Source organism: Loxodonta africana, chromosome X (assembly GCF_030014295.1).
Source record: "Loxodonta africana isolate mLoxAfr1 chromosome X, mLoxAfr1.hap2, whole genome shotgun sequence".
NCBI lineage: Eukaryota > Metazoa > Chordata > Mammalia > Proboscidea > Elephantidae > Loxodonta > Loxodonta africana.
In genome coordinates, this window is record NC_087369.1 from 42,704,483 (window position 1) to 42,716,856 (window position 12,374).

The following is a 12,374-nucleotide window of genomic DNA, read 5'->3' on the forward strand; positions in this document are numbered from 1 at the left end:
AAGACAGATTTGTTCCTTCTTCTAGCAATCCATGGTATATTCAATATTCTTTGCCAATACCATAATTCAAAGGCATCAATTCTTCTCCTTATTCATTGTCCAGGCCTCCTCATTGCTTTCTCTTGTCATAATGTTCTGCCTCAAAGCAGCTCCTTTGACTTTCTTCTCAGCCCTTAAGAAAATCCCCACCTACTTCAGAGATTTCCTGAAAGGCCTGCCTCTTCCCTGCGAGCTTCTCTTTTTGGACCCCATTTGGCCACTTCACTCAAGATGGAAAGTGGTTTCCAATTGGACCACGACCCCAAAGAAATCAAAAGTAAAAATCTAACCCACTGTAAACATTGGCTTTGTACCAAAACAAACAAAAAAACCTCTAAATTTTTTATTTGAAATAATTTGGACTGGTACCAATTTTTAAAAATTGTTTTGGGGCATGGAATGCTTTTCTGCTCCATCCTTGTGCCCACAGGAAACTCAGGATTGTCTCCGGCTCTCTCTTGTGGAATATACTCATGTGGCCATTTCTCTTTTACTGATTTCAAGTCCTAAGGCAAGGAACACATTGCTGAGCGTGTAATCTTCTTGGGTTCTAGGCATGAGGGGCACAAATCCTTACCCTTAGATCCCCAAATCTTTCTGGGAGATTATACTATCTCCCTTCAGAATTGGAACACCACACCAGCTTTCAGACTTCCTGGTTTCTTTTCCAAGTCAACTGTTTCTTCTCCCATCATGACCGGCTTTTCTCTCCATTCTGACTCCATGTATCCTCCAAATCTATTTGTTTGGTATCAACCTCGAGTACCAAAAATACCCAGGCCCTAACAACTCAAATTCTTTTTCCCTCAGAGATACTGTTGATGGGTATCAAAAGTCAATTTTCAATTGGCTTTCAATTCTTGGGTAGTCAAATAGCTTATTTCTTTTGCTAAGCAGAGGCTTCTGCTACCACCAGAATGGTGGGACAAAGGATTGAGGTGAAATGAATTGCTGAGGGAAAACATCTAAGTTAGTATCAATTCTTACTCTGTTGTGTACGTGTTTAGTAATATTGGAGTGACTTTGTGTTCTCTGTGCAGATGAACAGTCACGTACTCAGGACATTTTGGACTACTGCTTGATAGTGGTGGTGGTGGTTGAGCCAGACCTGGGGTGGGAAGTCCGGAATCTCCTGGCAGTTGTTTCAGACTCCTCAAGGATTAGCTGTCAGGTCAGCTTGAAAACTGTAGTTTGACACCAAAAATTCATATTCGCTAAATTGCCACCTCAAGATCCCTATTCCCTATAATTTAAAAATCTTTACTTATGCTCTACCTACCTCCAAAAAAGTACCTGGGGTGATTTACCATTAAAATGCATGACTATAGTAAAACTATTAACCAACTCAACCAGTGATTAAGGCATAGAAAGAAAAATGGTTACATACAGCAAAACCCCTAGGCTAAATAAAGTTATTTGCACTAAACGCAGAAATTAACTCTGCTTCTTGGCCCTCAGGAGTCCTGGCAATGTAGTGGTTAAGAGCTTGGCTGCTAACCAAAAGGTCAGCAGTTCGAATCCACCAGCCACTTCTTAGAAACTGTGGGACAGTTCTACTCTGTCTTACAGCGTTGCTATGAGTCGGAATCAACTCGACAGCAATGAGTTTGTTTTTGGTTTTTTCCTTACCCTCAGGACTGAGATGAAACCCTCTCTTCTCTCTATATAATAAAACAAAGCTTATCAATTTGTTAGGTGAGCTATAAAAGGAACTTATCAATTGTACCTTTATATTGAAGAGGCACTGGAAAACTGTGAGCGGTATCTTCAATAGCAGTTTTGCAAAAACTTGTCTGTTTCTTCTATTGAACTGTTCTTCATATAGAAGCCAAGGGAATGATATAATCATAGTTGGAAAACAAAACAAATCTGTGGAAAATCAGTGTTGTTTGGAGCTCTGGTGGCACAGGGATTAAAGCGCTCAACTAACCAAAGGTTGGTGGCTCGAACCCACCAGTTGCTCTGTGGCAGAAAGGTACGGCAGTCTGCTTCCACAAAGATTTATAGCTTTGGAAACCTTATGGGGGCAGTTCTACTCTGTCCTATAGGGTTGCTATGAGTTGGAATCAACAGCAATGGGTTTGGTTTTTGGATTTTTGAACGTAATATTGGACAATGCATGAAGAATTTTAAAAATCCATGGGTGACTTTTCTAAACCAGTGCTTCTCAACTTTCACATGAGTGCAAGCCAGCTGGTGATCTTGTTAAGATGTAGATCATGATTCGGTAGGTCTGGGGTGGGGCCTGGGAATCTGCATTTCTAACAAGCTCCAGGCGATGCTGATGCTGCTGGTCCACAGACCACACTTTGAGGAGCAGCCATGTCTCAAATACCAGATGTCACAAAAGGGCTTATTACAGAGGTAGAGGACAGAAAACTCAAGATTAGGGTCACTATCATGGATTGAATTTTGCCCCCCCCAAAATGTGTAAATAACTTGGTTAGGCCATGATTCCCAGTATTGTGTGGTTGTCCTCCATTTTGTGATCATAATTTTATCCTAAAGAGGTTTAGGGTGGGATTGTTAACATCCTTACTAAGGTCACATCCCTGATCTAATGTCAAGGGAGTTGGCCTGGAATGTGGCCTGCACCACCTTTTATCTTACAAGAGATAAAAGGAAAGGGAAGCAAACAGAGAGAAGGTACCTCATACCACCAAGAAAGCAGTGCTGGGAGCAGAGCATGTCCTTTGGACCTGGGGTTCCTGCTCAGAGAAGCCCCTAGTCCATCGGAAGACTGATGACAAGGACCTTTCTCCAGAGCCAACAGAGAAAGAAAACCTTCCCCTGGAGCTTACACCCAGACTGTGAGGAAATAAATTTCCCTTTGTTAAAGCCATCCACTTCTGGTATTTCTGTTATAGCAGCACTCGATGACTAAGACAGTCCCTATCATGTATCTTACGTGCCGGCATCTTTGTTACTGGTGGAAAGGAAAACCTATGATCTATCACGGTAAATAGCAAATGTGTTTATTTGAGGGGTGAGAGAGGTAAAAAAAAATGAAAGGATTGACTTTATATTGTTGCCTATTCTAGTTAGGCTCTTTTTATGGGAAACTGAAACTTTAAGTGACTAAGAATAGGGTGAGAACAGGGAAATGGTGGTAGGTATTGTATGGTGGTGATGATTGTATGGAAATGGTGGTGATTGTATGGAAATGAGGCCAGGAATTGAAGTGGTAGCCCTAAAGCTGTTAAGAACTAAGGGAGCTATAAGGACTAGCTCTACCACCCATCTGTCCATCTGTCTACTGTGGTGGCTTGTTTACTGCTTTGATGCTGGGAAGTTTTGTCACTAGTATTTCTAATACCAGCAGTGTCACTCATGCTGGAGAGGTTTCAGCAAAGTTTCAGACTAAGGAGAAAGGCCTGGTGATCTACTGAAAATTAGCCAGTGGAAACTTATGGATCATAACAGAACATTGTCTGACTTGCGTGCCTTGGTCACATCGTCAGGAGGAATTAGTTGCTAGAGGAACACATGTTCGGTGAAGTAGACAGAGATCCTCAGTGAGAGGAAGTGATTGGCACAATAGCTGCAACAATGAACTTGAACATGCTGGCAATTTTGAGGATGATGCAGGATCAGGCAATGTTTCATTTTGTTGTATATAGTCTCCATGAGTTGGAGTCCACTCCATGGCAGCTAACAACAACAACAAAGAACCAGCTACCTTTCTCTAACTTTCTGTCATTGCTTCTCATTGCATATCTGCTCCATCCTCCTCTCACTATTGAGTAGTTTATTCTGTCCTTCTCCCTCACAGGTCCCACTTACTCCCAGTTTCAGTACCTCTTACCCTCAGCTTGTGTGTGGGTGCTACCTCCCAACCAACCTTTAGCATCAGCCATTGTTACCAACAGCTCGTCTTTTTTCTGAACATACATTTCAAATTCTTGAGAAGGGGAATTTGATTGGCATAGCATACTTTAGGATACTGGGAAAAGCATGGCTTTTGGATTCAATCAATGTTAATGGGGGAGGGGCAGGTTTGAGTGATGCCTATAAAAAGAAATATAGGTAGCAATGACTGCCACTTCAGAGGGGCTATGGGCAGGACAGCCCTGGGTAGAGGTCTGTGGGGAGCCAAGTATTCTTTGGCTTGGTCCATTTCATTCATTTCCTTAATGAAGTTCATCTCTCATCTGTATGGAGTGGTTTAGACACAGCACAACCTTCAAGAAGGACCAAGAAACAGAGCACTTGCTTTACTGTTTTCTCATCTCTTCATACAGAGAAGCCAGCCCGGTAGGAATATTTCACAACAAACACTCCTTGTTGAAGATCAGTGAAAGGAATCAATTCAACTAAAAAAAACTTTGTTTAAACCAAACCACCACAGACTTGCCTTTGTATTTTAGAGATATCTTCATTTACTTAATTCGATGGAGAAAAAGTTTTTTAAAGAACCTAATGCATCCAAAATGTCGACTCATAGCAACCTCATGTGACAAAGTTGAACTGCCCTATAGGGTTTTCTAGACTGTAATCATTAGGGGAGCAGATTGCCAGGTCTTTCTCCAGCAGAACTGTTGGTGAGTTCAAACAGCCAACCTTTTGGTTAGCAGCTTAGTGCTTAACCATTGCACCACCAGGGCTCCTTGCATAGGCCTTAGGCGATACAGATACAGGATAGGGAATTTGGGTATGTTTTGGTGAAGGCCTAATGAGCAAGGAGCTCCCCTCTGCCATCCTACTGAAATACCACTTCCTCACTTCTCAGGCCTCTCAGAGTATTTAAAAAACAAGATGTTCAAAGGCATATGTTTGCCCTGCCATCTCGTTAGAGGTTGTGTGTGTCCTCATGTGCATGTTCCCATGTGCTAGGGGTGGGGAATGGAGGGATGTCTGAGAGAGATGACAAACCAGAGAACAAGAACAAGCCCCAACCTCCCATATCTCATCTCCTTTCTCCTTTCTCTATTTTTTGTTCAGGGGAAGAAAGCACACTCCTCCTCACTCACCCCCCTCCCCACGCGTACTTGTAATGAACACTATTTTCAGTTTTTATTTGCTGATCAATAAACCCAAGGGTAGGTCTTGTCTGTTCCCAGCGATAAAGAATTGCATGCATAACTGGTCTCTATCCAGTTGAACAAGCACCAGTTTCTCTTTGTTTTTCACGGTGTTTCTGAGAGATAAGAGGAAACCACCCAGACATGATGCATGACCAGGGGATGTTTTGAAATAATATTTTATAAGCATATTCCCTATTCTAAGCTGTGGGTTAGAGATGGGAAGAAAGGGGGTGGGAACCACATATAAGTTGATTGGGGGGGGTCAAAAACAAGCATGCAAACATACATAATACACAGACATAAAGAAAATGAAAGAATAAATGTTCAACTGAGAAAAGAATGAGCCAATTTTCAGTTGCAGACACCAAAGCCACATAGGGAATTTTAGTAATTCAAATGAATACATAACCCTGAAAATTCAGTGGCCTTTTCATACCACAAAAACTGTCTCTATTACATGGATTCATGATGAGTATTGGGCAGACAGGACCTAAGTACAGTCAAAGAGCAAGATACAATCCCAGAAAAATATGGGATGGAACTAGGTTGGAGTCCTAGTAAATGCATGCTCTTCAAGGTTCTTGGCAGGTTGCTGTGAGTGGGCTAGGATGGAAGGGTTGATATGAGACTAATGATGCAAGATTTTAAGTAGCGTAAGACTAAATTTAAGATCAATTGGTACTGATAAAAGCACAAAGAGCACACAGTTTTCAGTAATGGATGAAATTTTTGGTAGCAATTTGAATAGATGCAGACTAGGAAATCATTTAGGAGAAACTTGCTAGTAAGCTAAAAAAAGACCTGAGGCAGAGCCCTGAAATGGCAATGGAAATACATGGAAAGATAGGGTCTTCTGGAATTTTATGCAGAAAGGAAGAATAAGTTCAAGAGACAAATATAGATAGCTAAAAAAAAAAAGGCAAATTTAAGTTGAAAGCCATGGCATAATTGGTTCTGAGCAAACAAAGTTGGAAAACGAGGAGAAAGTAAAGTCTTATTTCAAAAGGAATTGGTGGGTCTGATGCCAGCTAACTGGCAGGAAAATTAGATGTGTGAGTCTTAGGAGAGAAGCCAAAATCAAATGGACTTTTCTTTGATCCCAGATTCATTCATCCAAACCAAGGCTGAACTTCAGGTGCCTTTTCTCTTTCTCTCTCTTTTTAACCTGACCAGTACTTTTCCTGAGCAGGTCTGCTTTTTTGGAAGCTTGGCTCCCTGAGAGCAGAGGTCTTATCTCTGTTGTTCATCGTACTATCTACAGCACTTAGAACCTGATTGCCTGGCATATAATAGGGACTTAAGAAATAATTGTGAAAAAAAAGAAAGAACTGTGAAAGGAAGGAAGGAGGGGGGCAGGGAGGGAATAAAAGAAAGAGGGAAGGGGGGGTTCTGCTTTTCATACCAGTTAAAACCAAACCAGTTGCCTAGAGTTGACTTCAACTCATGACGACTCCATGTGTGTCAGAGGAGAACTGCACTCCATAACGTTTTCAATAGCTGAATTTTCAGAAGTAGATCGTCAGGCTTTTTTCTAAGGCACCTTTCTGGGTGGACTTGAGCCTCCAATCTTTTGGTTAGCAGCCGAGCAAGTTAACTGTTTGTGCCACCATGGACTTGTCATACCAGTTAATCTGGAGCTTATTTACTCATACATCAGTTACCAAAGGCCCTTTCAAGTTCTGTGTTAGTCAAGCATACCAAAATGATGAGGTGCCACAGTCCTTGCCCTCAAAGAACTGATAGATAGACACAGTACACCAGTGGTAAGTGTTACACCAGACAAATAGGCATGGTGATATGGGGAGCTTGCCAAAGAGCATGTAATCTGCCCTGAGGAAGGGTGGGAGGCAGAACACGTGGCAAACCTGAGCAGAATCCTAATAAAAGCAATGATGCTTTACAGGCTCGAGACCATTTTAATCTCTACAGTGACATGGCTGACTGTGGCTAGATTGAATAAAACATGGAAGACTGCAGATCATTGCATTTTAGCCATTATCTCTTCAGCGTCTTTTTGACGCTAGATGTTATTTTGCCTTGGTATTATTGGACTTTGATTTCATTCAGGGAATGCAAAAGGCTAGAGTGAGACTGTCATGCAGCAGCTTGTCATAAGAACTGTGACTTGGTAAGTGCAGGCCTAAATGACTCAAATCGAAGGCCTGTTGTCTAGGCCAGACCTGCATCATACCCCGTGAGTAACAGCTTAGTTAAACATGGTCAGTCAGGAGCGCCATTGGTTCTTTTTGGAGCAATTTCTTGGTCCTGTGACAAGGATTAATGATATACCAGCCGAAAGGTTGTCTTTGCATTTTTTAACAGTCTATAGCAGTAAAGGTGTGTGTTTTCCATCAAAACAGCACACTTTCTGAAGTGGGTAGATAAATGGAACAACAAAAGGAGGATCAGTGTTTAAAAAATATATATGGTCAGCTAAGCTTATGTACGGAATGCATTATCACATAGGAAAAGGATCCTGGGGATATGCTGACTTTTGAAGCAAGAAAATCCAGTAGCCGAGGGGGAAAAATATGCTGCTTTGACTTCTGCTTCTTGATTTCCTTTTTGCTTCTGGATTTCCTCACTCAGGTGCTGACCCCAACGCAGATCAAATCAATTTGCCAGGCGATTCTGGACTCTGGGAAGCAATATGCCATAAAAAAGAGGAAACCATTTCCCCTGATGTACTCTTATTATGGAACCGAATACTTGGGTGAGTGAAAGTTTTGGAAAAGACCTACAGGATGAATAATATTAATGTTGAGTGAAGATTGAGGTTTCGGTTTCGACATAGGTCATCACTATTCATTTCACTAGAAATACCTTAAAAACAAATATTGATAGGTAGTTGTTGCTGTTACGTGCCATCGAGTCAATTACAACTCACGGCGACCCATGTGATGGAGTAAAACTGCCCCGCAGGGTTTTCTAGGCTGTAATCTTTACAGAGGCAGATTGCTGGGCCTTTGTTCCGTGGAGCCGCTGGGTGGGTTCAAACCGCCAACCTTTTGGATAAATAATACAAATCACAATTTGATATCTGTTTTCATCGTCTACCTGACAGAAATGTAGCTATTTTTAACACTTACTAACTTTCACTAAAGGCTAAAATCCTTTTTCTGGATTGTGAGTTCATTGACCTAAATTTGTTGAAAAATTGAGAGCAGTTTTCACGCTCATTGGGACTAGTGCCTCTGCATAGGTAGACAGGATTCAGCCACTAACAATTTTCAAATAGTTAATATTAATGGATTAACAATATTAATGGATTAACAACTGAATCACGATGGCTAATTTTAAGATATGAGTCACATAGAGGGTAAGTTAGTCACTCCTTTTTTAAGTCCTTCAGTGGGTCCCCATCATTCCTGAGCAAGGCTTACAAGGCCTTTTGTGATCAGAGACCTACCTCCTGCTCCAGACTCAGGTTTCATCTCTCTCCTTCCTGAAACTGTCCAGCCCAGTGTCCAAGAAGCACTGTGTTCCCATACCTTTTTTATCTTTGTGCACGTTCCTTCTGTTAAGTGTCCCGCACCCCACCCCTTCATCCATCTATAATATACCTAGACTTCAAGACTCTGCTCAAATATCAGATCTGCAGAGAAACTTTCTGTGCTTTTGGAAAAAGGATTTGTCAAGCCCTCTCTGGAGAAATACTCATACTTTACAGTTTTTCCCCTGAAGCAAAATTGGGCAACATGCTGTTCCGCCCACACTTCTATTGTAGTCCTTGTCACATCACACTGTAATTAGTGGCTTACCTGTCCAACTGCCTTAGTAGGCTTTGTGCACCTTTAGGTTAGGGACTTTGTCTCATTTATCCTTGAAATCCCTAGATCTTTACCATAGAGCTTGCACATACTGGAGTGCCCAAATGAATGAATGAATGACCAATGAATAACTTCAGCAGTGAGCTTACAGGCTAGCAATTCCCTGAGTGTTTTCTCCAAGAACCATTAAGTTCCTGTCTAAGTTTCCCTAGAAGCAGACTCTGAGACAAGGATGACTTCAGAATGTTAATAGAGGAGAGAGGAAACTGGGCAGGGAAGGTGTACTAATGAGCAACTGTGGGCAACTGAGGCTCAGTCCCACTGGGAACTCTGGGAGACTGTATAGAACGTGCCTCAGAATGGTCCCCATCTAAGGGATGAGGAAGCTGGGATATTCATCCACCAACTTCCTGCTTTATTGGTGGAGACCTGCTCCCAGAGGTGTTAATCCCCTAGCACTTGGGCCCTCCCCCTGTGGGCTGGGTACACTCTTGTGGCCAGAGAAAGCCTCAGGTAGAGTCTTAGGTGTTTGGGGTAGGAGGCGGACAGGAATGGTGAGTGTGAATGAAGTGGTAGACTAGGCACTGACAGTGTCTGCTATTGCCCCTGGTAGAGCTATGCCTTGCATTTTTCAAGTTCTTTAGGGAAATTAACATTCTAGCCCTTTACATAGACAGCACCAAGCAGATTCCTATCTAATGCATAAATATTTTCCTAGAAAGCAAACTTTTTTTCTAACAATTTCCACACAGTGAAAGAAAGTTTAACGTTTTTAAGGAGAATAGAATTTTTGACTGGATGCAACTATGAGGTTTCTGAAGGGGTCAAGAGCTCCAAGTATGGCAAAGTAAAAGGTGCCAGAGTGCAAAGAGAAAGCTTAACAAATACAGAGTTGAGTTTAAAGGGCAAACAGTCAGATGATATTGACCCCAGCACCACCCACTAATCAGGATTCTACTAATTGGGAATGAGTGACGACTCTTACAGAAGTTGGGGCGATTTTCCCGTCGTTAAGCTAACTCCTTCTACTAAGGCAGGCTCAGGCCTTTACCAGTTCAGTACCCTCTCCACGGGAGAAAGATGTGGCAGTCTGTTTCTGTAAAGATAACAGCCTTGGAAACCCTATGGGGGCAATTCTACTCTGCCCTATAGGGTCACTATGAGTTGGAATGTATTTGACGGGACCCTCTGCTAGAGCTCCTAGGAATTCTTCAAAACTTTGCTAAGATGAACCTTCAGTGACCCTCTCCCCTCCACTCCCACACCCCCCTAAAAAAAAAAATTCTTCAAAACTTTGCTAAGATGAACCTTCAGTGACCCTCTCCCCTCCACTCCCACACCCCCCTAGGCCAAGTTAAATTTTCCAATCTCATTTTGCTTTTAGCTCCTGGTACACATCTCTCATAGACCGCTTATCACCTCATGTCTGGCTCTCTACAATGGACTGGATGGAGAGGTCTTCTATATATATGTATATATATACCCATTACCATTGAGTCGATTCTGACTCATAGCAACCCTATAGGTCAGAGTAGAACTGCCCCAAAGAGTTTCCAAGCAGTGCCTGGTGGATCTGAACTGCCAACCTTTTGGTTAGCAGCCGTAGCACTTAACCACTACACCACCAGGGTTTCCATATCTATCTATCTATATATCTATACACACCCACACACACCCACACACACACACACACACATATATATATATACATACATATATAAAACCCTTTGCTTTCAGGTCGATTCCAACTCATAGCGACCCTATAAGACAGAGTAGAACTGCCCCATAGGGTTTCCAAAGACCAGCTGGTGAATTTCAACAGCTGACCTTTTGGTTAGCAGCATAGCTCTTAACCACTGTGCCACCGGGGTCCCCTTCAAGGTATAGGCTGAGCCATATTCATCATTATGTATATCCCCAGGGCTTAGACAATGCCCAACAAAGACATGCTAAATACGAAGGACTAAGCAAATTAACTCCAATTACTACTGTCTAACATTACAGAAAAAGGGATTTAGTTTGTTTTGTTCACTGCTTTATTTTCAACACCTAAAACAATACTTATCAGTTGAATGAATGAATATTTAGGATACCTACAATGAATTATTTTCTGGCACTTTCGACTTGTTTTCATAAAAACATAATTACAGAAATTTCTTTCTTTTAGCTCTTCTCTAAAGCAGGGGTCAGTCAGCAAATTTCTCCTGTAAAGGGCCAGATAGCAAATATTTTAGACCCTGCAGACCATACAGTCTTTGCTGCAAATACTCAACTCTGCCATATTATAATGTGAAAGCAGCCATGGATAATGCATAAATGAATGAGTGTGGCTATGTTCCAGTAAAATTTTATTTACAAAACAGGTGGTGGGCCTGATTTGGCCTTTAGGTTGTAGCTTGCCGACTCTTGCTCTAAAGTATGTTCCTGAGAAGTCTTTTTTCAGCAACACAATTACTATATCACTATACGTGCTTTCAAGGAGGCCTGGTGGCACAACAGTAAAGTGCTCAGCTGCTAACCAAAAGGTTGGTGCCTCCACAGAAGAAAGAACTGGCAATCTACTCCCAAAAAGATTACAGCCTGGAAAACCCTATGAGGCAGTTCTACTCTGTCACATCAGGTCACTGTGAATTGAAAATCGACTCGACAGCACTTAACAACATATGTGCTTTCAAATAATATTACCGTTGATTTTTTTTTTATCCTATGATTGTTTTTTCACTAAATCAAACTGGCTCTCCTTCTAATTGTATGAATTAATTATGCTTTGTGTGTTAATATAGGGGCAGCTCATGGTCTGTCATCCATTCTCCAGATGCTTCTTTCTTACCATGAACACCTCAAGCCCTCAGATCAGGAGTTGGTGTGGCAGAGCGTGGACTTCCTCATGGAGCAAGAACAGAACTGCAACTGGCCGCCTGAGCTTGGCGAGACCATTGAGAGAGAGAACGAGCTGGTCCACTGGTGCCATGGCGCCCCAGGTCTCACACATTCTATTACCTGAAAACATTGCTTTTCATCCAGCTTAGCCAAGGGAGGTTCCATTTCTGATAATGGAGGGTATTTCTCATCTTATGTCATTACCATGTGAGATAAAAAAAAAAAAAAAGTTAAGTTTTCCAAAGCCAAAAACGTCTTGATCTTTAAAGGACTTCCAGAAATGATCCTGTGTAGCTTTAAATATATCATCTATATCTATTTGTATATGAAGTTAAAACAGCACTGTCCAATAGAAACAGAATATGAACCACATATGCAATTTAAAATTGTCTGGTAGCCTCTTAAAAAAAGTAGAATGAAACAGGTGAAATTAATTTTAATAATTTATATTATACAACCCAATACCCAAAAAAGTATCATTTCCACATGCAACTAATTTAAGCATTACTGAGATATTTTACATTATCGTTTTCATGCAATTTTTAAAATCCAGTGTCTCTTTTACACTTATCTCACTTCTCAATTCAGACTAGCCACATTGAAAGTTTGTCTACATTGGACAGTGCCGATCTGGAGCCTGGCAACTCAAAATGTGGTCCCT

At 41.6% G+C, this 12,374-nt stretch overlaps 1 protein-coding gene across 1 annotated transcript in view; it reads left to right on the top strand.

Annotated features, from left to right (window-relative positions):
- The window catches only part of LANCL3 (LanC like family member 3), a 128,696-nt gene that overhangs the window by 94,501 nt on the left and 21,821 nt on the right, over nt 1-12,374 (top strand). The window contains exons 2-3 of the mRNA XM_003422163.3: nt 7,653-7,776; nt 11,617-11,814. Of these exons, the coding sequence (XP_003422211.1) occupies nt 7,653-7,776; nt 11,617-11,814 (322 nt within the window). The remainder of the gene's footprint in view (nt 1-7,652; nt 7,777-11,616; nt 11,815-12,374) is intronic.